The sequence below is a fragment of the Sprattus sprattus genome (genome assembly GCF_963457725.1).
Source record: "Sprattus sprattus genome assembly, chromosome: 7".
In the NCBI taxonomy this organism is placed as follows: Eukaryota; Metazoa; Chordata; class Actinopteri; order Clupeiformes; family Clupeidae; genus Sprattus; species Sprattus sprattus.
Window position 1 is genome coordinate 35,464,885 of NC_137926.1, and position 24,780 is coordinate 35,489,664.

Consider the following 24,780-nt stretch of genomic DNA (forward strand, 5'->3'; position numbering starts at 1 on the left):
AACATTAAGTACAGAGAAAGAGCCACAAGGTCAGTGAAAGATAAGCGACTGAAAAAGACTTTGCCTGGTTGTTGAGATTGTAGTTGTAGCGTGACACAAACACATGGATGTTCCTCATGATCTCCAGGACATCCAGCCCCTGTTACAGGGCAACAACACTGAGGTTAGAACTGGCTTGTAAAGTCCAACCATGATTCATGATTCACAAGTCTCTAGCTGGCTGACCTGCTCTAGGGTTTGGCTGGGGAGATGGGCCTCAGTCATCATCAGTCCGTAGCGCTGGGTAGCAAGGTTCCTCATCTCACTGTATGTAGCCCAGTCATGCAGAGCCACAGTCGTCAGATTGTAGAAGGTTTTGTCCAAGTAGTGAGTCACATAGGCTGTAAGAAACACATGGAGGTACAAAGACATCCCATTTAGTATAATACCAAGCATATCAAACAACCCCCTGAAGAGGACCTAACAGGGTTGGGGGGTCAAGACTGTTACTTATATAAGATTACATGTCTTGTCTATTTGTATGCACCTGCAAACATTTAGTTCAACAGGGCCAAGTTGTTTGCCTGCACTGCTGCTCGTCCAATCATTCCAAGTGAGACTTTAGAGTATGTTTTCCTGTGTGCCAGAGTGGTCACCACAGTCAAACATGTACAAAGGTGAGTAAATGTCTGTCCAGAGCAATCTGAAGGTCTACCTCTGATATCAATGAAGCGGTTGAAGAAACGGATGGGTTTCAGGGTGAAAAAGTGAGCCAGGTCTTTAAGGCCCACTTTGAACGGGTTTCTGTCATCCAGCTTGAGGTGTCTGTGCACAGAGAGGCGCAAGTCCTTTTCAATCTCCTTGCAAAGCTTGTCCAACAAGTGCTGGAGGAGAGAGAGAGAGAGAAAGAGAGATAGAGAGAGGGAAAAAAGGAAGATGGAAGGGGAGGATGAGGGGGGGGAAATGAAGAAGAAAAAAATGTGAACCCTGAAATCCTGAGCTTGTCTTCCAATTTCATTGCATTCTTTTTTTGTCTCTTACCTCCTTGAAGACCTCCATGATTTCAGCGTTGTAGCTCTCCAGTAGCTGGTCGCATGAATCCATGTGCTTGGCGTGCATCATGGTTGGCACACTGTCTCTGAGGGCACTGAACATGTACTACAACAGCCAGAGAACAAGAGGAACATGAACTACAACAGCCAGAGAACAAGAGGAATGTGTACTCAACAGCCAGAGAGAAAAGGGGACCATGTACTTCAACAGCCAGAGAACAAGAGGAACTTGTACTACAACAAGAAGAATGAGCAAGAGCTCCACAGCCACAGTGTGGAACAACAAACATGCTTTAAGGAGTCTTACGTGTATCCGTGCAGCATCAACAGCATGGTCATACACATCGTCCAAGTAGATCGGGAAAACGGCACGGTGCCAATATAGAAAACTGCAGTCACACTGAAGTTTCACCCTGGGAGAAAGAGATCTTCTTTAATGCTGTATCTGAATATGGGTAGTTTACCAGTCATTTCACAGGAAAGATGTGTGTCGTGTGTCGTCTTTGTCTTTCTTGGAGAAAGGAGCTATTCACTGGCACATACCTTTCCCTCAATTCACTGATTAAGTCCAGCTTCTTAAGAACCAGCTGCAAGGGTAGTAGCTCTTCATCCCTGAAGGTTTTCTGTGATAGAAACAGTACTTGACAAGGAGACTGTACATTCACATCTAGTCATCAGGAGCTTTTATACGAAGTAAGCAGCAGTATTGTAAAGACAGATATTTTGATCAGTTTGCGTGTTCCCTGGGTGTTGAACCCATACCCTTGGTGATGTTAGCACCTTGCAGTTAAGTGAAATAGTAGTAGTCCAAGCTAAAGAATGATACTGACAGCTTAAAGGTGCAATATAACTATATATAGTGTGTGCAGACTAACCAAACAGTGGCGTTGCAGAATATTTCTGTGCATTCTATGCATGGTAGTTGTTTATATTGGTCATGACCAGAGAAGCGTAAGCAGATGCAATAGAAGGCCTAAAACAAAGGAAATTGCACAGGAACACTGGGGAAACTATTTCACCACGCCCTCACAATCACATTATTGTTTTAACTTTTAAGTCTATATTCATTATTGTTTTTGTGGACAAAAAAACTTAATATTCCCTCGTTTAATCAACAATGAGTGGAATCTTTCCCCCCTACTTCCCCTACCTCCTCACATACCATCTGCGTTCCCACGCTGAGTGCCAGTGACACCACCAGTCTGCGCTCTTTGGTGCTCGGCCCGTTCAGAGTGTTCTCAGCCAGAACCAAAGCAGAGAGGACATCCAGCCGCTGCTCGCTGTACTTCTTGTCTGATATGACTCTTTTCTGCCATGGGGGTGAAGACAACATGGAAGCACTGTTTATTTGGCTAGGGGGCAAGGCAAATCAAGGCAAATCTGATTTTAAGGAGCAGACAACTACTAAGCAAAAAAAGCCAAAGGTGAGAGAGATGATAGAGATGTTTCACTGTAGGTTTGCTGTTCTAAAAGCCAAAGGTGAGAGAGAGATGAGAGATGTTTAACTGTAGGTTTGCTGTTCTAAACAACACGTTCTCATTCCCAACTCGTCAGAATTTGCAGCTTGGTCAGTCGGAAAAGCGCCAAAAACCGAAGCAATATCTGCCTTCTAGCGTCGATTTTCGACGTGCAATGTTATTTCATTGCGTTCTATCAGGCGTAATTTTTCCACTTGCAAGGGTGTTTCATTGATTCCTATTACACCGAAGCTGTCAAGTTCTCTAGTGTCTCAGAATACCAAAATATCTGTAATAACTTGTGTTCTGCTTCATGAAATACTGTTTTTCTGTTATATTCTTACAACTTAACATTGATTTCTCATTAGAAATGCAATCATAACATGTTTATTGTACGTCGTTTGACTTCACGAAGTATGTTCACGAGGAACGAAAATTCTCATTCACTTTAAATGGGGTGACGTCATCAGTTCCATTTTACCAAAATATGTGTAATAACTTGTGTTCTGCTTCATGAAAAACTGTTTAGTTGTTATATTCTTACAATTTAACATTGATTTCTTGTCAAAAATGCAATCATATCACGTTTATTTTACCCATAGTCTTTGAATGGGGTGACGTCATCAGTGGTTGTCCGTTTTGCGCCCCCCCCCCCCCCCCCCCCCCCCCCCCCACAGGACCCATAACGCTGGTTTTAGTAAGCTATGTATTTTTTAAATAACCATTTCTTGCTCAATTTTCATCCGATTTTTAAACAGTTTGGTTTGTTATAAAGGTCAGAGATGTAGTTATGACAGGACATACCTATGAATAATTGTGTTATTTTCTAAAGAATTATAGCCACGTTAATAACGTTTGTAACAAACCAAACCATTTTTAAATCCATTGAATAATTGGGCAAGTTACGGTTATTTAAAAAGTACATACCACTACCAACACAATGTTATGGGTGGGCGAGCTCATATACGTCTTAAGACATCAAGCCCTTATATCCATGGTTGTTGCAACGGAGCTGTGTTTTTTTTCTGAATAAAAGGCGCAATAGCGTTTACATTTCTCACCCAAGTCGTTTTTATATTCAGAGATTTATGATCTACGTGCATTTATTATTATGACTATGAGGATTAACAATACACAAGAAGCATGTTATGTTGTCCTGTTACAGTTTTTTCCCCCAGAGAGGTTATATTTTATATTGATATTGATATACGCACATAAAAGCATTATAATATCAACCTCTTCGTCATACGAATGATTCCTTCACTGACTAAGGCTGTTAAACCATTGACTTCAATTCAATTAATTTATATAGTGCAAAAACAATCAAATTGACTCCTTAGAAGTGGTAATAGGGGAGGGGAAACATTGCAGAAAAATTGTAAAACCATTGCTGATATTCACCTCCAGGAACCTGAAGCAGCTGAACTTTTCCACTTTAGATTACCGTAAATCCTCCAATTATGGCCGGGGCTTGTATTTACTTAGGCTGCACAGCGCACCGGCCTTTATTTGGGGCAGGCTTGTCTTAGGGGCAGGCCTTTATTTCTTACTTATACTCTGTTATAGAATTGTATTATTTAAATAATGGGCTTAATTGCAGTAGGCTAATATAATTCATTGCATATGCGTTCAACACTTTCTGCACATCGCGTAGCGGTTTATATGCGGTGTGAACGAAAAATAACCATCGAGTTATGGTCTCCACTGCCAGTCACGGAGGAAAAGATTTCCAAAGCCTTGATTTTAATCATTTTTCTAGACACTCTATTATGCCCATCGCGGACTGAAAAAATGTATTCAATGAGCTGGTTTGATATCCAGCCTAACTTTCTTTCTACCTCCACCTGCTAGTCGTAGCCTATCGCATTCGTCTCGGGTCAGTCAAACTTCTTTGATGCTTTTTCTCCCGAATATTCTTCAGCAATCAGCATACACCATCTCTTTGAATTTAATATCAAAGTTACGTAAGTCTACTACTGCTTTCTGATCCCTTCTGGAAAAAGTAACCTAGCCAACTAAAACGTTACAGATAAACAACAGTACGTGCATTTAGGCTAAACAATAACAACTTCCTACGTGGGGAAATTTCTTTTTTTATTGCAAACAGCCCATGACATTAGCCAACAATATTATATAATATAATATTAAACATGAGGAGAACATGTATTTGTGAAATGCATTCAATTAAATTGTGTTGTCTACTTTGAGCCGACGGACTGATGCTGGTAGGCTACAGTAATATAGGCTACTTTATTTTACCCCCGGCTTGTATTCGGGGCCCGGCCTTTATTTGTCCGTATGGACCACGACTCCGGCTACTATCTGAAGCCCGGCTTTTAATTGAATCCCGGCCTTTATTTGAGGATTTACGGTAGTTGATGTGTAGTGGTGCATGCTTCACTTCCTGCCATCTCCTAAAGAACATAATCATCCCCTTAGTCTTGCTGATGTTGAGAGTGAGGTTATTATCCTCAAACCATGTTGTCAGGGTATAAACCTCCCCTCTGTAGGCTGACTCGTCACTCTCAGGGATGAGGCCCACAATGGTTGTGTAGCAAACCTAACGATGAGATTGGAACGGTGCGTTGCCGCACGACATGGGTGAACAACATCATGTGTGAACATGTACAACAGGAGGGGGCTGAGCACACAGCCTTGGGTGGTGCCTGTGTTGGTGATCACTGTGGCTGAGATACGGTCACCCACTCTCACCACCTGTGGCCTCCCCGTCAGGAAGTCGAAGATCCACTTGCATAGGGAGATTTTAAGTCCCAGGTCCACAAGCTTGGAGACGAGTCTGGAGGGGATGATGGTGATGAATGCTGAACTGTAGTCAATAAACAGCATCCACACATACGTATTCCCTTTGTCCAGGTGGGAGAGCGGTGTGTGCAGTCAGCGAGATGGCATAGTCTGAAGACCTGTTGGACTGGTATGCAAACTGCATAGGGTCAAGGGTGGGGGGCAGTGAGGAGCAAATTCATGATTTGACTAGTTGCTCAAAGCACTTCATGATGACAGAGGTCAGTGTTACCGGGCGATAGTCACTCATGCAGGTGACCTTAGTGCTCTTAGATACAGGAACAATGGTGTTCCTCTTGAAGCAGGTGGGAAGTACAGACAGGCTGAGGGAGAGGTTAAAGATGTCAGTGAAGACCCCTGCTAGCTGGTCAGCACAACCCCTACCTGAAATATCATCTGGGCCTTGTGATGGTTGGTTTTTTGAAGCAATGTCGCAAATGAGCTGAGCCTCCAACTGGGGAAGGTCCCTGCTCTGTGGAAAACATCCTGCCTCATCCCTGTTCCAAAAAAGCCACACCCCAGGGAGCTGAATGACTACAGGCCAGTCGCCCTAACATCACACATCTGCAAGACCATGGAACGACTGCTACTGCACATCATCAGACCCCAGGTACGCCATGTACTTGACCCGCTGCAGTTTGCCTACCAGGAGAAGGTGGGCGTGGAAGATGCCATCATCTACCTGATGCACAGAGCACACACTCATCTGGACAAGGGGAAGGGTGCTGTGAGAATCATGTTCTTTGATTTCTCCAGTGCCTTCAACACCATCCAGCCCCTCTGTCTGAGTGACAAGCTCGTGCAGATGGCTGTGAACGCTCACCTTGTATCCTGGGTCATGGACTACCTGACGGAGAGGCCGCAGTTTGTCAGGCTGAAAGACTGCGTATCTGAGACAGGGGACTGTGCTCGCACCAGTGCTGTTCACCCTGTACACTTCAGACTTCACTTACAACACAGAGTCGTGCCACATACAGAAGTTATCTGATGACTCTGCTGTTGTGGGGTGTATCAGGGATGGACAGGAGGCTGAGTACAGGAGCCTGGTGGACAACTTTGTGCAGTGGTGTAGGCATAACCACCTGCTGCTGAACACCTCCAAGACCAAGGAGATGGTGGTAGATTTTAGGAGGTCTCAGCCTCCTCTGCTACCAGTCTCCATAGAGGGTGTCAGTGTGGAGGTGGTCATCACCTACAAGTACTTAGGAGTTCATCTGGACAATAAACTGGACTGGTCAGCTAACACAAATGCCATCTACAAGAAGGGCCAGAGCCAACTGTACTTTCTGAGGAGGCTGAGGTCCTTCAATGTCTGCAACAAACTCCTGCGCATGTTTTACCAGTCTGTTGTTGCCAGCGTCCTTTTCTATGCTGTGGTGTGCTGGGGAGGCAGCATAAAGAAGAGGGATGCAGGGCGACTTGACAGGCTGGTGAGAAAGGCAGGAGCTGTTGTTGGCACCGATCTGCACTCTCAACATCAGCAAGACTAAGGGGATGATTATGTTCTTTAGGAGATGGCAGGAGGTGGAGCATGCACAACACATCAACTAATCTAAAGTGGAAAAGTTCAGCTGGTTCAGGTTCCTGGGGGTGAATATCAGCAATGGTTTTACCATTTTTCTGCAATGTTTCCCCTCCCCTATTACCACTTCTAAGGAGTCAATTTGATTGTTTTTGCACTATATAAATTAATTGAATTGAAGTCAATGGTTTAACAGCCTTGGTCAGTGAAGGAATCATTCATATGACTAAGAGGTTGATATTATAATGCTTTTATGTGCGTATATCAATATCAATATAAAATATATCCTCTCGGGGGAAAAACTGTAACAGGACAACATAACATGCTTCTTGTGTATTGTTAATCCTCATAGTCATAATAATAAATGCACGTAGATCATAAAACTCTGAATATAAAAACGACTTGGGTGAGAAATGTAAACGCTATTGCGCCTTTTATTCAGAAAAAAAACACAGCTCCGTTGCAACAACCATGGATATAAGGGCTTGATGTCTTAAGACGTATATGAGCTCGCCCACCCATAACATTGTGTTGGTAGTGGCATGTACTTTTTAAATAACCGTAACTTGCCCAATTATTCAATGGATTTAAAAATGGTTTGGTTTGTTACAAACGTTATTAACGTGGCTATAATTCTTTAGAAAATAACACAATTATTCATAGGTTTCATAGGATAACTACATCTCTGACCTTTATAACAAACCAAACTGTTTAAAAATCGGATGAAAATTGAGCAAGAAATGGTTATTTAAAAAATACATAGCTTACTAAAACCAGCGTTATGGGTCCTGTGGGGGGGCGCAAAACGGACGCACCCCATTCAAACCCCATTCAAAGACTATGGGTAAAATAAACGTGTTATGATTGCATTTTTGACGAGAAATCAATGTTAAATTGTAAGAATATAACAACTAAACAGTTTTTCATGAAGCAGAACACCAGTAATTACACATATTTTGGTAAAATGGAACTGATGACGTCACCCCATTTAAAGTGAATGAGAATTTTCGCTCCTCATGAACATACTTCATGAAGTCAAACGATGTACAATAAACATGTTAAGATTGCATTTCTAACGAGAAATCAATGTTAAGTTGTAAGAATATAACAGATTGTTTAACTGTAGGTTTGCTGTTCTAAAAGCCAAACGGTGAGATAGAGATGAGAGAGATGTTTAACTGTTGGTTTGCTCTTTTAAAAGCAAAAGGTGAAAGAGAGATGTTTAACTGTAGGTTTGCTCTTCTAAAAGCCAAGCGTTCTGCCTCAAAGCAACCTGTGAGTTAAGAATAGCTGTCAGAGAGGAGGCTCACCTTGGCATGGGCAATGGCTGTGAGGGCCTGGGACTGCAACTGCTGGGTAATGTGAGACACAGAATCAGCCACGACCATGGAACGCCGGTGAAATGTGTGTTCTACCGCCTGAAAAAGAACACCAGGCAGTCAAATCTTGTTCAGTTACTATTTTGATGAAGCATTTGATCATTCAATTTTTTTATTTTATTTTATTTATTCTTTAGAGATCAACACCTGATTCTAAAATGATCTGTGGATGAGTATTAATGAATTCATTTGTAAGATATTATTAATCATGGCTTACTTTCAACAGCTCCACCAGCCGGCATAAGGCTTTCACAGAGGTCTTAGTCATGGGCCTTTGCAGAGACATGTACATGTTCATAGTGGTCTTGATGATGGTGCTCAGGCTGTAGGCATACAGGATACCCTAGAGAAAGATGATTGAGTGGTTGGGATGATGGGAGCTGTGGTAAAATACTATACGTTTTTGACATTGGGCATTTGTGGCACTGTAATTAGAAACACCATAGAGTAAAGTCAAGTTCACGCAGCAATTTATTTTGCAAAAAATATGTTATTAACAATATATTCACCACAGCAACAATCGCAGAAACAGCAACAACATCACTATTTATTTACCTGCACAAACACATTGCACCTGCTGCTCAGGTCTTCTGCCAGCTTCTCTGGCCGTTGCTCCTTAGATAAGATGGACTCCATCTTCATCATCCAGGATGTCACAAACACATAATAGGACTGGACATCCCTGAACAAGGAACAAAATATACTGAAAATGCTGAAGAGCCACTGGATGAAGTCCATGATAGTCCTGAAAACATATTCACGTTTTATACCTTTAAGTAAAGTATAAAATATAAATAAAGTACTTTCTATAAACACAACACTTAAGACCTTCAGAGGGTAATAATGACTGCCTTTTTCCTTATTATTTTGGCAGTCTTGTGCACCTGAAGACACATTTCCTTTTCTACATGCTCAAAATGCTTCAGAGAAGACTGTGGCAAAAACATCTAAATGAGTAATTTCTCCAATTGCACTGATTCATGGCATCTAAATTTTACCTTTTTTTCTATGTAATTACAAGGCTGCAGAAACAGAAAATGTTTTCACTGACTTGGTGAGTGACTGTGCCTTCTGCTGTAAGAAGGTGTCTCTATGTAGACGGATGTTCTGTAAACTCTTCTTGTCCATCAGTTTGGCTGCAGGAGGAACCTTATTGATGAGGAAGGCATCAGGGAACCAGATGATGTTGGCTGTGAGAGTCACTGCAGGTACCTGCATAAAGGATTTATAGAAAATGAATGCTCTCGTTCTCTAAAGCTCTTAGATGTTTTTCAAATGATCATACTTGTAGAAGAAAATGCAAAATATGCTATTATTCAAGTAAAATTCCACAGACTAGCACTACACACTTTTTTGCAAACATCCAGCAAAGATTTGTAAAGCTTCTTGTCTACTGTTCTGAAGATGTGAAAATGCAGAACAAACAGGCCAGAGACTCCAGCATACTTGTCCCGCTGGTCAATCTCTGAAGGCTCCCCTGAAAGGCACAATCAGAGCCACAAAATGAAATGAATCAAATATGAAATTAAATCATAATGAGTCACTCAAAACTTTCAACACACAGCAAAGTATATTAATGGTCGTTAAAGAAACAAGGTCAGACAAGTGTAAACTTACCAAGCTTTGACTCAACATTGGCAAAAATGGTGCGGATGTTCTGACCAAACTCTTCAGCAAATGAAGTATTTTTAGAGACAGACACACCTTCTCCTGGATCATCAAACCTTTGGTCCACACAAGCCTATTTGGAAAAACATACGGTGTTATGCAGACATCAAGGTCCTGGACAGAACCAGTATAATGCATTTATTATCAATATGTTAAAGAACTGTTAGGAAGCAGAAAGTCTACCTGAAATATCATTCCATCCAGCAACTGTCCTTCCAGCTTCAGCAGCAGTTTCTCAAAGGGCTTTAGCTTCTCTTCTGAAATGGCAAACTTGGATGGGTTGTGATGCACTGATTTCAGTAACCTGAAAGAGTTGAAATACAAAGAATAACTGATGGACTTGCCTAGCCTGGATACCAGACAGAACTTAGCCCCCAACATTTGAGGTCTGGAAGTTCGATCTGGCACTGTTCCGTTTGGGAGAAATTATCGGATTTCAGAAACTGATCTGACCAATCAAATTGTCAGAGCGGGCTTTATACGATGATGGACAGATGATCAACCGTAACGTAATCAACTACGTCACCAACGCTTGGGTTGAATTCGTATTCAACAATCATGGCTGCCGCTGGAGAGCTAAAATTTGGGGATTCAAGTCTGTTTTAGAAGACATTGACAGCGCATTCATTTTGAAAGAGGAACAGAGACACGCTATCAAGGTATTTGTTGATCGAAAAGATGTTTTTGCCATCCTTCCTATGGGATCCGGTAAAAGTTTAATGTACCAGCTGGCCCGATGGTCATACTACGTTGCTCTGACTGGTTCTAGGTATAGCCAATTGAGCGGAGGCATTTTTTTCCCCTGGTTCGTTAAAACACACCCCATAATCACAGCCCAATAGAGCAGTATCAGACTCATATTCTGACTAAAATTATGAGTATGACATCATCAGGCTAGGGCTTGCCTGGCATCCATGCAGATATCTGTGCCGTGACAGCAAATGCACTTAAGAGGCAGCATTAAATATATCTACTCAGTCAACCGTGAACAATAGCTGGGTTTCCATCCAACTTTCTAATGCAAATGTTGAACATTCAAATAGGAAATCCCACACGTATAGAGTAAAATTAGACTAAGGTTTGATAGTATCTGAGAAATAGAAGATTAATTATTCAATGTAATCCACAGTCAAGAGCTATATATAAAACTTCCTGTGTATTCTGTAAGAACCCAAATGGTCACAGCTATCTAGATCACTGTGGGAAGTGATAACACCTCAGGCCAGGATATAGACCACCTTAGCCCTTCTGTCTTTTAGGTACGAATTAGAATTCTGGTAACCACCCCCATTCCCCATGTCTTCTTCTTAAATACAGGAATTTCAGAACAGTCAGTCAGTGAGAAACAGGCTAGGTGAAACTATCTGTTAGTGAAGCTTAGGCAGGGATTAAAGCAAAAAAAAATCATCTGACTGAAAAAACTAAATCGGCACTCACTTTGGTTCGTGGCTGCATACCGCCTCGATATTTGAACTTCATATCATCACGATATTATCACTTACTAGTTCAAAGCTAGGGCATAAAACCAATATTTTTTGCAAGACTTCACCATTCTTGTTACGTAATGGAAATCCAGGGGCATTTAACAAAAAATTGGGGGCACTTTTAGAAACTTGTTAAATAACGTTTAACCTTTGTTCCAAATAATAAACACACTTATTTAGGCTTACAGTATATGAACAATTGTCATCAAATGACAATAATAAGACTATTAGGCATTAGTCTACAGATTCAAAGTGTTTTCTTAGATTTTTTTTAACAAAAACCAAACAAACAACGTAAATTAGACAATCATATTCAATTGTATTCTCATTTCTTTGTGGTTATTAGTTGTTATAGTAATAATCACTAATCAAATCTTATCAAAGGTAAAACAAAATTAAATAACTTAACAATTGTTTTTTTCTTCTTTTTTTTAATAATAATAACACATTATATTTATGGATGTTTAAGTTACCTTTATTCATGTACCTACCATAGTAGGCCTACAGGAAATACATATTAGACTAGTTAGGTAGCCTTTGTAGCCAACTATCAGAGATAGCTAATGTTAGATAACTAACATTAAACTAGCTTAACCGAACTAAATCATTTCTAAAATTATTATTACTAGTCATCATTCACCGTAGGCGATGCGTGTTGCTTGGCGTTTGGTGACGAAATGCCATGTATTTCTGAATGTTTTTTCGCTCCCCTTGATGGAGTCAGCAGAAGAATTTCCCTGTGCTGGATTGACAAAGATTTGGGCAACTCGTTGTCCACAATTCCGACATGCCTTGAAAACAAAACCGGGTCTGTTTCTCTTCGTCCTCCTCCGTCCTTCCTCCACCCCAAGCCAATCTAGCTTTCATTTTTGACAGTCGCTGGGTGTGTACATTTTATCTTTTAGAACCTGAGATGGTGAAGGAGACTGCGCTGATCCTCATTTCTCCTCACTCTCGAAGTCCCAGGTCTGATTAGGAAGCGCTCCAAATATTTATTGTTAGAACGTTCGTTTCTTCACGCAACAATCAGTCAAGGCGAAAATCTAAACATTAAATGGCAACTGACCGGGTCATATAGGCTACAATGTTTTTGACACATTATTATTACAGAAAATTGTGGGGGCATTTTTTGCCCCTCTCCTAGTAATTTTAGGGGCAAAATTATATTTCTTAGGGGCAGTTTTGCCCTTTGCCCCCCTATTTTTTTTTCTCTTCGGATCTGCATCACTCATTTTTGGCCTTATGCGCGCCGAGTTGACGGAAATCCGTCATAGCGACGGAAAACTTTAATCCATGAGCTTAGGTCTCGTCTCTCTCTTCTCTGATGATCATCATTGTAAGATTAAACCTGAATCTTGACATTCCATTTTCACTTGACTGAGTCTCTGATAATTAGGATAAATCTATATCCTTTTAAGTTAATGTAAACAGGCTTATTCACATCAAAACACATTTGCTGTTAGAGTTGCCTTATCCTGGCCTATAGAGCACTAGGTTTTGAAAAGTGATAATAATTATTACACAAATAATGGAACAGGGGGTATTCAAACGACAGATTAAGAAAATCTCAACCTTGAGTTGACAGACCTCAACACTGCGCATCACAATTTATTCTGATTCCAGTATAGCTGCATATGAGTTCAGAGACCAAAGACTCTCAGCTGCATATGCAGACTAAAATGGGCCTAAACTTTTAGAGAAAAGCAACACAGCTTCTCTCAATACATATATTTCAGTATAAATGATGTGCATCGTCCATGAGAGGGGGGATGGCGATTCTTACCTCTTGTACATCTTCCAGTGGTCTCTCAAAGTTGTGTGATTCTCCATAATCTCGTCCAAAGTTATGAGAACCACAAGCAACTCTCCCAGGTGCTCATATACTGTCTGCAGACATTCAAATTGTGGATTTTACATGAAGGTTTTGAAGTTGCACAAATGTGTTAAACACTTTCCATTTCATTACATCAACAATTTGAATTCTACAGAGAAGTTATAAAATAGGAACATATCAAAACTACCTGAAAGTGAACACCAGTAGACTCAATTATTTTAGTGGCACCCCTAAACAAAAACACAAAAATTAAACATGTGCTTATAAACACTTGTGGAGTTAACAGTTCTGCCCTGAAACGCAAACACACTTACTTGTTAGTGTTGTAAAGAGCTGCCAACTGATGAACTATGTTGACCACAACTTCAAAGCAGCGAGAGACAAAACATGACAGCTCCTGAATTGGACACAAAAGACAGAGAAAGATGAAACTCTAGATTGACTGATGAGGTTAGAGCCCACTTTTTCATAATGACCATGCATCTAGATAATGAAAAATAATATTGATATATTGGCTCTATTATCACCCATCAATCCTTAAAACATCCCTAAAACAGGATCATTCTAGAACATAACGCTATGTTAAGAAACATTTAATACATTTGTGCCTTCAATATTATGTAAATGAGGATCTCACTTTGAACCTTGTTCAAGGCTCACCTGTAAAAACGAGATGAATCTGCCCATCTGTATCTGTGATTCTCCTTCCACCACACTAGTATCTGATGCTGTAATACATGACAGAACACTTGTGAAGAACACAATACAGTTTGGGCACCCCTGTAGAATACCAGATCAGTAGTCAGTAGAACCCCTGCAGCAAGCAGACATCAAACAATTGGACTTTGAGTCAAACAAGGTCTAACTATATTATGCTCTTAGGCCCCAAACTTTTGCATATGCCATAATAACTATATGAACTATTTTCATTAAGTAAAATGTAAAAGTGCATTAACATTTGAAGAAATTCTGGTTTTTAAATGTCGGTTTGCTGCAGGGGTTGTATTTACTGCTTTTCACTTCAAAAATCAAAGTGCATATTCTGCTCAGGGATGCCCAAACATTTGAAAACAGTCCTTGAGCTATGCTAAATACAAACTCAAGACCTGTTGGCAAGACAGTGGATGGCTTAAGCCCGATTTATGGTCAGCCTTTTACGCAGACACGCAGAGCCCTCTCTATCGTTGCAAACACTCTCCAAGCACCTCTCCGTGGCCTGATGTGCACCTCCCAAATTTTGTTACTATCCGTCAAAATTACAGCGAGCCCACAGAGACTGAAGGGCTGTGATTGGTTCAACCCATGCTGTTTACCTTGTGGGTAGTAGCATGCTAACATTAGATAGCTGGCTCGGACACCTCACAAATCCCCTTAGACGTATTTTTCAGTTACAATAACAGGGTTTTTATATTGCACAGTGTCAAATTCTCAGTAACTTTTAAAAAATCTAAGCAAAAAAATGTAAAACAAACTATCTGTTTCACTGTTTACCTTGTGGGTAGTAGCATGCCAACATAAGATAGCTGGCTGAGACATAGCCTACTTTTCAGTTCCAATAACGAGTTTTTTTTACATTGCACAGTGTCTATTTCTCTGTAACTTTAAAAAAAATCTAAGCAAAAAAAAAGTCAAGCAAACAACTTTTATGTACAAATACGGCCATCTACGGAGTTTGGTCAGCCATCTTTTTTTTTGTATTGCTTTGCGACACCCACCAACCGACGGAGAACTATAAAAGGTTCACAAGTTCGTCGAAGCAACTGCGTGGCCACACAGTAACGCAGTCGTAGAAGCATATTTCGGCCTTTATGATCCCATACAAAACATGTAGGAGAAACGTTGCATTTGACGTATTGTGGGCCATGTAAACATTCCATCCAAAATTACACCAAACTAAACTGTAGCACACAGATAAAGAAATTAAGAAATGCTGTCACAGCACATCACTAACTACATTGCCAAAAGGTGCCAGTTAGCAAATCAGTAAGCTTTTATCAGTGCCATGGGCTTTTTTAATGATTTTAGCTATTAGGCCAAATCTCCAAAATGCTGCTTTAATGGGATGTACATTATTGGTTAATACTTATTAGTGCTGTCAGTTTAACGCGTTATTAACAGCGTAAACGCAAACTCATTTTAACGCGTTCATTTTTGTATCGCAAGACTAACGTCTTTTTTTTAATTACATTTTTTATTTATTTATTTTTCATTTAACGTTCGCAAACTGTGTAGTAAGCAAACGTTATGGTTTGAGTGAATGGTGGGCGGGATAAGGCGAAATGGATGATAAAAAGCTTTGAATGGAAATATTTGAAATGGTTAATTTTGAGTTAACTACGACATAAATGCGATTAATCGCGATTAAATATATTAATCATTTGGCAGCACTAATACTAATACAAAACCCAGGTTTTTCTCAGAGAATGTAAAGCTAAAGCAAAATATAAAGCTAACTAACTTTATTATTCAAAAGTACATCTTCTAAATAGATTTACATTTAGTAATTTAGCAGATGCTTTTATCCAAAGTGATGTACAAAGGAGAGAACAATCAAGCTACGAGCAATAAAGTCCTAGTGTAACATTAAATACTACTTTACATAAGAAATAAAAAGTGCAGGCATGTAACTACTGTCAGTGCGAGTTTAAGTACAAGTTTGAGGAGATAGCATTAGAGGAAAGATAAGGAGAAGAAGAGGAAGGAAGAGGAAGTGCAAGTTAGGTGACAGATTTTACAAAGATGACAGTAAATAAAATCAATGAATAGGCCTACCTCCTTCACCATAGTAGAGTAGGCCATTATAAAACTTATTCTCAGCCTACAGAGGAAATAATGGGATATTAATTCATGTTGACTTAGACAGGTGTCTAGAGCGTTTAAGAGTTATCTTAGTGTTGTTTAGAATGGCATGCAACATACCTCGTATTTTAACTTCTTCACTTCACTGCACAAGGCTGCATAGACAGTAATAACTTTGTTGAGGACCTAAGATTAAGAGAAAACAATGATGTCAAAACCAACAATGAAAACATGTGCTTACATACATTAGTTATAATTGACCGTGATGCTGTATTTGACTGCAACACTTCAGGGTAGATTGTACCTTATTCTCCGTTTTAATCAACTCCAACAATGACGACTGTTCGTGTGGGACAAGCTGTAGGAGAAAGCGTGTTAATGCATATCAAATGTTGCCGTGTGCAAAAGGTAAACAAATATGTATTCATTGCAAACTACTATACTATAACATTTTCACAAATGAAATCTTACCTGGTGTACAGTTTATGACAATGTATTACAGGGTTTTCATTTCATGTTGTTTAGTGATTAAAAATACCATTACCAGTGCCAAATATTAATAATTTCCATCTATTAAATTAGAATATCATCACTTTAAGGTTATAATACCTGTCATGTGACGTCATGCGTGATATTGTTTACGCTCAGTAGGGCTGTCAAAATTGCTCAAAAATGACATTCGAATGTTCGTTTGGGAAAAAAAAATCACGAATTTGAATATCTGGTTGCCTATTTTACGCAGTTGCCGTCAATAATGCGAAAAAAAGCTGTCTCGGACTTTGCCGAGAACATTGCGTTACAGCAGCTTTCACCAACCAGACTACTAGCTCCCCTGAGCTCTACTTCGGATGCTTATTGAATGGCATAGCCTATGTAAGTCCAGCTCAGAACAGTTGTGAATAAGAAAGAATAAATGTCCATGTCTGTTGTCTTGCACAGACAACCAATTGAAATCGCCAAGAACAAAAATGAGGAACTTAGGCTATATGATTTTGTAATGTAGTGCAACCTTGGATAAACTGCTGGGTTATTCTCAATGAAAAAATAAATAATAAGGCTATAAGAACGATCATGGCAAGCAGCACTGCTTCCTTACTTTAAAACGAGGGACATCGCGAACAGACAGAGGCTCATTCACAAAGCAGATAGGCGCTTGTACCGCGGGAGTGTTTTTTCACATTCGAATATTATCCCACTTCTGACACCATGTATTGACTTGTACTTTATCATAGAAAGTACTACCCGGTATCCACATATACTGCAAGTTCAGGAGTCTTTATTAAATCAACCGTCTTCCACTCTCAGGTAGCTACTTTACACTAGTTTCCGGTTCACGCATCATTTCACAATAAGATAAGATCAGCACTAAACATTACATGAGGGACATTGCGAACAGACAGAGGCTCATTCACAAAGCAGATAGAGGCGCTTGTACCGCGGGAGTGTTTTTTCACATTCGAATATTAATTTTCACGTTCGAATTCGCGTTTTTGGATACTATTCGAACTTCGAATATTCGTTGACAGCCCTAACGCTCAGCATAAAAACCATACGCGCAGTCACCATTTTGATTGCACTTAAGAGATGCTACACATGTGCTGAATAAAGAGTCATTCATTGTTAAAACACAGTGACTAGTGAGTCCTGTTATTCGTCTCGGCGACGAACGCCACATGGTGTCAGAAGCAAAGTGTGTGAAGACGTGATTAACTTTGTACTGAAGTGTGCATCGCCATGGCTATGGCCAAGTTTTCCCCGCCTGAGCAGTTCGACTTTCACAAGCCCGAAGGGGGCCGGACTGGAAGCAAAGGTTTGCCAGATACCGAGTTGCATCGCTGACGGAGGATGACGAAGTTGTACAGGTAAATGCCTTGATATATTCAATGGGAGCAGAGGCTGAGCACATATTCAGGTCATTCACGTTCACAGCAGTAGGTGATATCGACAAATACGACATAGTAATGGCCAAGTTTGATGAACATTTTATCCCGAAGCGCAACGTTATCTATGAACGTGCCAAATTACATTCACAAGCCCAACTTTCCGGAGAGATAGTGGTAGCATTCGTCAGGCAGCTTTATGAGTTAGCTGAAAACTGTGCTTTTGGAGCAGATAAAGATGAACAGATGCTTGATCGCATAGTGATTGGAATACGTGATAAACAAGTGTCACAAAAACTACAAATGAAAAGTGACCTCACGTTGCGAACAGCTATTGAAATGGCGAGACACTGCGAGTTAATAAAATCTCAGAACACTGGAGGAGAGAAACATGCACAGCATGTGGATAACATTAAGTCAGTTAGAAAGAAGGAATACAAAATAACTGGCTACTCAGGAAAGGCTTCTATAAAGAATAGAAAAGGAACATGTACAAGATGTGGCCGTAATCATGATGATGGCGAATAGGGCAATAGGGGAAAAGTGTCTTAAGTGTAACAAAGTAGGACACTACGCTGCCGTGTGCCACTCAAAAGCAGCTGTACATGAAATAACTGAGGCTAAAGTCGAAGAATGCATGTTCTTAGGGTCAGTGCAACAGGAGCAAAACATGATTAATTCATTGTTAGCTGAGGATGAGCCACCATGGCGCACAACTCTGACTGTAGCACAAACACCATTCTCAATCTCATTCAAGATTGACTCCGGTGCGGATGCATCAGTGATGTCTGAAACCACATTTGAGAAATTGAAGGAAAAGCCCAAACTCACAGAGGTGAAAAACACGCTGCAAAGTCCAGGCGGTGTTGTGGCCACTAGGGGGCAGCTTTTAGCCAAAATGAAAGCCCATGTTAATGGACAGCTACGAAACTGCTGTTTTCGTGTAGTGGTTGTGAAAACCAGTGGAGAAAACCTCCTTAGCCGAACTGTGGCTACTAAACTAGGCTTAATTAAGCGATTGGATGAAGTCAAGTCAACTCATTCAGTGGTGTAGGCACACTCAAAGGGGATCCAGTGAAAATCACCTTAAAGGATGATGCACAGCCGTACATTGTAGCCGTACCAAGACGGGTTCCTATTCCATTACTCTCCAAAGTAGAAGAGGAACTGAAAAGAATTGAGTCAATGGGCATTAAAGAGAAAATAACTGAGCCAACTGAATGGTGTGCTCCTATGGTGCCAGTGATAAAAAAGAATGGAAAAATAAGAATCTGTGTTGATTTAAAAAGACTTAATGAGAATGTGAAAAGAGAGAAGTTCATCTTGCCTACGTTAGACGATATACTTCCCCAAGTTAGCCAAGAGTACAGTGTTCTCCAGCTTGGATGCTGAGAGTGGATTTTGGCAGATCCCTCTAAAAGAAGACCACCTTTATCACACCGCTGGGCAGATACTGCTTCAAAAGATTACCCTTTGGCATCACGTCAGCGCCCGAAATCTTCCAACGAAAGATGTCTGAGCTACTGCAGGGGCACGACGGGACAGTTGTCTACATGGACGACATTTTAGTGTTTGGTGAGACACAAGAAATTCACGACCAGAGGGTCATGGAGACCATACAGGCCTCAGGTCTGAGGTTAAATAAGGAGAAATGTCGGTTCAGCAAGCCAGAATTGGACTTCCTAGGGCAAGTGGTGACCAAAGACGGCATTGCACCAAGCCCAGAGAGGGTCAAGGCCATTGTAGCAATGGATCCGCCCCAAAACATCAGTGAGTTGAGACGGCTGCTGGGGATGGTGAACTACATCGGACGATATTTGCCAAACCTGTCCACTGTGCTTCAACCGCTCAACGAGCTGCTCAAGTCAGAGTGTGACTGGTGCTGGGGACCGCAACAAAAAAGTATTCACAGAAGTTAATCTCGTCAGCTCCGGTCCTAGAGTTCTTTGATCCAGCAAAGCCAACAGTCGTCAGTGCTGATGCCAGCAGCTATGCGCTAGGTGGAGTCCTCATGCAGAGCCATGATGGAAGACTGAAGCCAGTGGCCTTCTGTTCACGCACCCTGACTGAAGCTGAAAAGAGGTATGCTCAGATTGAAAAGAGTGCCTAGCAGGAGTGTGGGCATCAGAGCGTTTCTATCAGTACCTGTGCGGCCTCGAGAAATACAAGTTGCTAACAGACCACAAGCCTTTGGTAACCCTAATCAATTCAAAAGACCTTAACACCACACCTTTGCGTTGTCAGCGCCTGCTCATTAGGTTCATTAAGTTTAACCCAGTTTCCGAATATGTTCCTGGAAAACAACTAGTCGTGGCAGATGCCCTGTCCAGGCAACCTGTGGCAGACACTTCACCAGGTGACCTAGAAGCAGAGGTGCAAGCATACGTGGACTCAGTTGAAGATGACCTAAGGGTGAGAAAGCCCGTCATCAATCAAATAAAAGATGAGACCAGGACAGACGGCAAACTCCAGTGTGTTCTCAGGTACATTCACAACGGGTGGCCTGAACATCTAAAGAGTGTAGCGTTACAGGCAAGTGCCTACTTCAAAGAGCGTGGCTCACTTAGTGAAGCCAATGGACTGCTGCGCCGTCGTAAACATATTGTAATCCCTGAAAGCATGAGTGATGAAGTGCTCCAGAAGATACACCAGGGCCATCTAGGCCTTACCAAGTGCAGCGAACGTTACAGAGGTGCTGTGTGGTGGCCAGGCATAGCCAGTGACGTGAAACAGCTTGTCACCACTGCCAGACTTACACCACTGCCAGACTTACCGTGGCAGAAGCTAGCTGCTGACTTATGTGAGCATAAGGGTCGTCAGTACTTAATTGTAGTTGACTACTTTTCAAGATGGCTTGAGATCCTAGTAGGGATGCAAATTATCGATTAATTAATTAATCATTAGTTGATAATCTTATCGATCGACTTTCGATTAATTGATAAGCGGCGTTTTTCACCTGAGTTTCAGTGCTTTAATAGGGCCTTTACAAATATCCGCTAAATAGTTGAGTTATTATATTACATTACATTATGATAATTATATTCTATTCTATTCTATTATACATTCCTCAAGTAATTATGCATTAGGAAAAGAAAGCAGAAAAGTTTTTTTATGGTATAACAAAATACATTCTTTAATTAGAAATACAGACAAAGAAATCAATTATGGACTGGCTCAGTTCTTGCATTTGAAACAGACATAAAAAAAAAAGAATAGAAGAAATTAAATAGAGAGCCAAACAGAATATTATTGAGCCTATAGATTATGAAGAAACTGCATCTAGGCTATTACAAGCTAAATAGCCAACACAACTCTCTGAAGTTTAACTCGCGCTCACGGTAGTGAGGGATAGAGTAGTTACATTCTCAATGGCAAGCCATCAGGCAAAGGTAAGCTAGCCCGCTAACGAGCTAGGTATATAATATCATTAAGCCTGAGTGAGCTAGTCCGCTATCAAGCTAAATAGCCAACTCAACTCTTACTTACTTACTTACTTACTAACTCTCATGAGCCAAACTCGCGGGCACACGTTAGCGCGGGAGTAGACAGAGATATTCACATTCATAGCAAGGTGAGCTAGCCCGCTAACGATCTAACAGCTAACCTGAGTTTTAAGCCTTAAATCGCGGCAGTAAGCGAGAGAAGGTATAATACAGTGTAGCTGTGATTTTAGATTGACCAGTCGAACTGGTGGTGCCATGCAGGACAGCAGCATGCACGGTGTTCAAATGATAACTGAGTGAGCTAGTGGAACTATTGTATTTCAATACCGCATTACACAGCGAACATTTGACTTCTTTGCCTGAATTAACAATGTTGAAGTGGTCCCACACCGCACTTCTTTTCGCTCGCTTCATTTCGTTTTCAACCGGTCTCTCGCGCTAGCGCCCTCTAGCGATTAATCGTGATTAATACATTTTGATCGAGCAACCTCTTAATCGACAATTAATCTAAAGTCGATTAATCATTTGCATCCCTAGATCCTAGAACTACCAAAGACAAACGCAGAAACAGTCATACAAAAACTGAAAAGCATCTTCGTACGTTATGGAACACCAGAAGAGTTCATGACCGATAACGGACCACAATTCACAGCTGAACAGTTCAGATGCTTTGCAGCAGAGTATGATATCCAACATGTGACTTCAAGTCCTCATTTTCCACAATCGAACGGCATGGCTGAACATGCTGTAAAGACGGCAAAGTGGATCTTGAAACAGGATGACCCCCACTTGGCACTTTTGAGTTACCGTTCAACACCAACAGAACCAACAAGAGAGAGCCCTGCCAGGCTGTTGATGGGTTGTGAGATCCGCACAACACTTCCAGTCCTGAAAGAGAACCTGTTGCCAGTGTGGCCTGACCTGGAAACCATCAAAAGAAATTATGCAAAAGCTAAGAAGTGCTATGAAAGGTACTACAACCGCAGGTTCTCTACCAAACCTCTTCCGTCACTAAGCATCGGTGATAAAGTGAGGCTGAAGATTGATCGAGAAAAGGCCTGGACAACCACCGCGACTGTGAAGCGCCAGGAGGCTACGCCACGCTCCTTCACCATGGAGACAGAGCAAGGCAACACTCCAAGGAGAAACCGGCGCCCCATCCAACTGGTGAGTCGAGAGCCGTCCTCACCTCTGAAGACGGATTCTCCTCCACAAGACCAAGAGGGGCCAGAGGAACCAGACTTTGGCGACACCCAGAGCATTCCCACTGAACCCCCTAGTACACCTAAGTCCTCGGGTCAAGTTGTCACCAGGTTTGGTAGAACTGTAAAGCCAAACCTAAGGTATGAGAGCTAGTGAGATGAAGGACATACAGGGCAGAATAAACCCTGTCCAAGGGATCGTGGTAGTCTACCCACAACCTTAGTTAGAGATATTAAAAAAAAAAAAATATCTTGTTTGCTGTGTTTGAGATTTTTGGTTCAATAGTAACAATTAACAGGAGATTTAAACGAAGAGGGTTTATGTTTATGTTAATGTAATGCATACTCATACTTGAAAAAAGAGGGGAGTCATGTGACGTCATGCGTGATATTGTTTACGTTCAGTATAAAAACCATACGCGCATGTTCGCTCCGTCACCATTTTGATTGCACTTAAGAAATGCTACACATGTGCTGAATAAAGAGCCATTCATTTTTAAAACACAGTGACTAGCGAGTCCTGTTATTCGTCTCGGAGACGAACGCCACAATACCTGCAGTGCGATAGGGTCCAAGGTGAAGTCCCACACATCCCCAATAGTATCATCTAAGGCTTCCTCGATGCCCTTTAGTTGTGATGTGTATTCTTCCAGGAACTTCCCATAATTCTTCAACTGCACTTCGGTGTGTATTTCTGTGAACATAAGATGAGCCCGTTCTGCTGGTTAAAATGTGCTGCAATTACAGTACCCATACTGACACTGTAGTGTTATATTTTCTGTCGAAAGAACCTATATGGTGTCGCTAATTGCTTTGTGGTGTGAGGCTATAGCCTCATTTTCAAATCACTGCTATGCGATGCTGTGTTGGCTTTCACAACCTCAACCGACCCAAAACTATGTGACAATTCTGTTAAAGAATCACCACAACCTGCAACTTCCGAGCAGCATATCGCAAAAATTGGAAAACTATTTTTTAAAGAGATATGGTAATCATTGTCTTGAAATATCGGCAGTTAACATCACGTAACATTATCAAATGGAGAACTGCTCTATCGTACTGAATACCGTGACTCGGCTTAACCAGTACCTTGCACGAACCGATCACGGCAACCAGTGTTTGCGGAGTACAGCATATAAAAGTCGCCATCTGAAAGCTTGCCACCAGTTCACACTTAATTGCCCAGTGCCAACTAACGATAGCTATCTTGTCAACCTGACCACTAGCTACCATGCTAGCTGACAAGTTAGCATATAATATCGGGAATTTGCCACATCATAGCCAGGTGTCACTGCACAATAGATACTTACTCTGTGAACCATCGTCAAAACGGTCAAATTCCCAGTCCGGGGAGATAGCCTCCACGGCCATCGTGTTGTTTGACACAATCGGCTAACTACAACCAACTATGCATACAAACCGACCTCTCACTGAATGCACTACGGTGTGATCACAGGGCGTGACGGTCCCATGATTTAACCCATGACGAAAGACATGTGGGTAATGTAGTTTTTGCTAATAGTATTAGCTACTGGACAAATCAAAAATGCAAAAACAAATACTCACCCATCTTTAAATTGTTATTATTATTTGTTTAACAATCTATGTGAGAACATTGATTAGTTAGAGTGGATTACATTAAGAAATGGTAAATGGTAGGCGTTACCTCATGAATATGAGAATAGGCTATCAGAGCTAAGCCTGAGCGGGGACTTCTAAATCTGGGCGGGGACTTCAGTTGAAGTTGTGTTGAATTGCCAGGAGTTGCCATTACGCCCGTGAGGAATAAGCGAAGAAGACCACCAACTGTCAGCTTTTCGCTATGCCTTCAGGTCAGAGATCTTTCATTCAGTTCGTACACTAACAATATTCCTCTATTTTTGTGTGTGACTGATTGAGACTCAACGGTTATACAAATGTGTAGACTGCATTTTCAAAAAAGCCATGTGTGTAATAACCTATATGACAGACTAACTTTGTGTCCAGGTGTGACAGATGCCATGATCATAATTCGCTTCATTTATGATATTTACAAAAACCTGACTAAAACTACTGGCTACATTTGAGTTAGTCATTGTGAAAGTTCCTGGATATCCTAGCCTAGTAATTAACACAGTGATAGAAGACCATTTTGTATAGGCCTTATTTCTTCCCACCACCATTAAAACTGCGAAGGTAGCCTATTAAGTCAATGTCTTTATAACTATTCACTGAAGTAGTTGTAAATGCTGTTTTTCTTAACTTAGGCCTATAAATGAACAACTTTATAAATCTGTGCT

The 24,780-nt window shown here is 41.1% G+C and overlaps 1 protein-coding gene across 1 annotated transcript in view; it reads right to left on the reverse strand.

Moving 5' to 3' along the window:
* The window catches only part of washc4 (WASH complex subunit 4), a 29,659-nt gene extending 5,731 nt beyond the window's left edge, over nt 1–23,928 (reverse strand). Inside the window, exons 1-23 of the mRNA XM_080842691.1 lie at nt 23,812–23,928; nt 23,056–23,195; nt 16,281–16,334; nt 16,097–16,162; nt 15,950–15,995; nt 13,838–13,905; nt 13,492–13,574; nt 13,365–13,407; nt 13,127–13,230; nt 10,043–10,163; nt 9,809–9,932; nt 9,541–9,668; nt 9,243–9,403; nt 8,747–8,873; nt 8,409–8,534; nt 8,123–8,230; nt 2,194–2,340; nt 1,575–1,654; nt 1,339–1,444; nt 1,021–1,137; nt 695–863; nt 226–380; nt 65–139 (exon numbers count right to left, since the gene is read on the reverse strand). Coding sequence (XP_080698817.1) covers nt 65–139; nt 226–380; nt 695–863; nt 1,021–1,137; nt 1,339–1,444; nt 1,575–1,654; nt 2,194–2,340; nt 8,123–8,230; nt 8,409–8,534; nt 8,747–8,873; nt 9,243–9,403; nt 9,541–9,668; nt 9,809–9,932; nt 10,043–10,163; nt 13,127–13,230; nt 13,365–13,407; nt 13,492–13,574; nt 13,838–13,905; nt 15,950–15,995; nt 16,097–16,162; nt 16,281–16,334; nt 23,056–23,195; nt 23,812–23,872 — 2,409 coding nt within the window. The 5' untranslated portion in view covers nt 23,873–23,928. The remainder of the gene's footprint in view (nt 1–64; nt 140–225; nt 381–694; nt 864–1,020; nt 1,138–1,338; nt 1,445–1,574; nt 1,655–2,193; nt 2,341–8,122; nt 8,231–8,408; nt 8,535–8,746; nt 8,874–9,242; nt 9,404–9,540; nt 9,669–9,808; nt 9,933–10,042; nt 10,164–13,126; nt 13,231–13,364; nt 13,408–13,491; nt 13,575–13,837; nt 13,906–15,949; nt 15,996–16,096; nt 16,163–16,280; nt 16,335–23,055; nt 23,196–23,811) is intronic.
* Between the last annotated feature and the right edge of the window lie 852 nt (nt 23,929–24,780).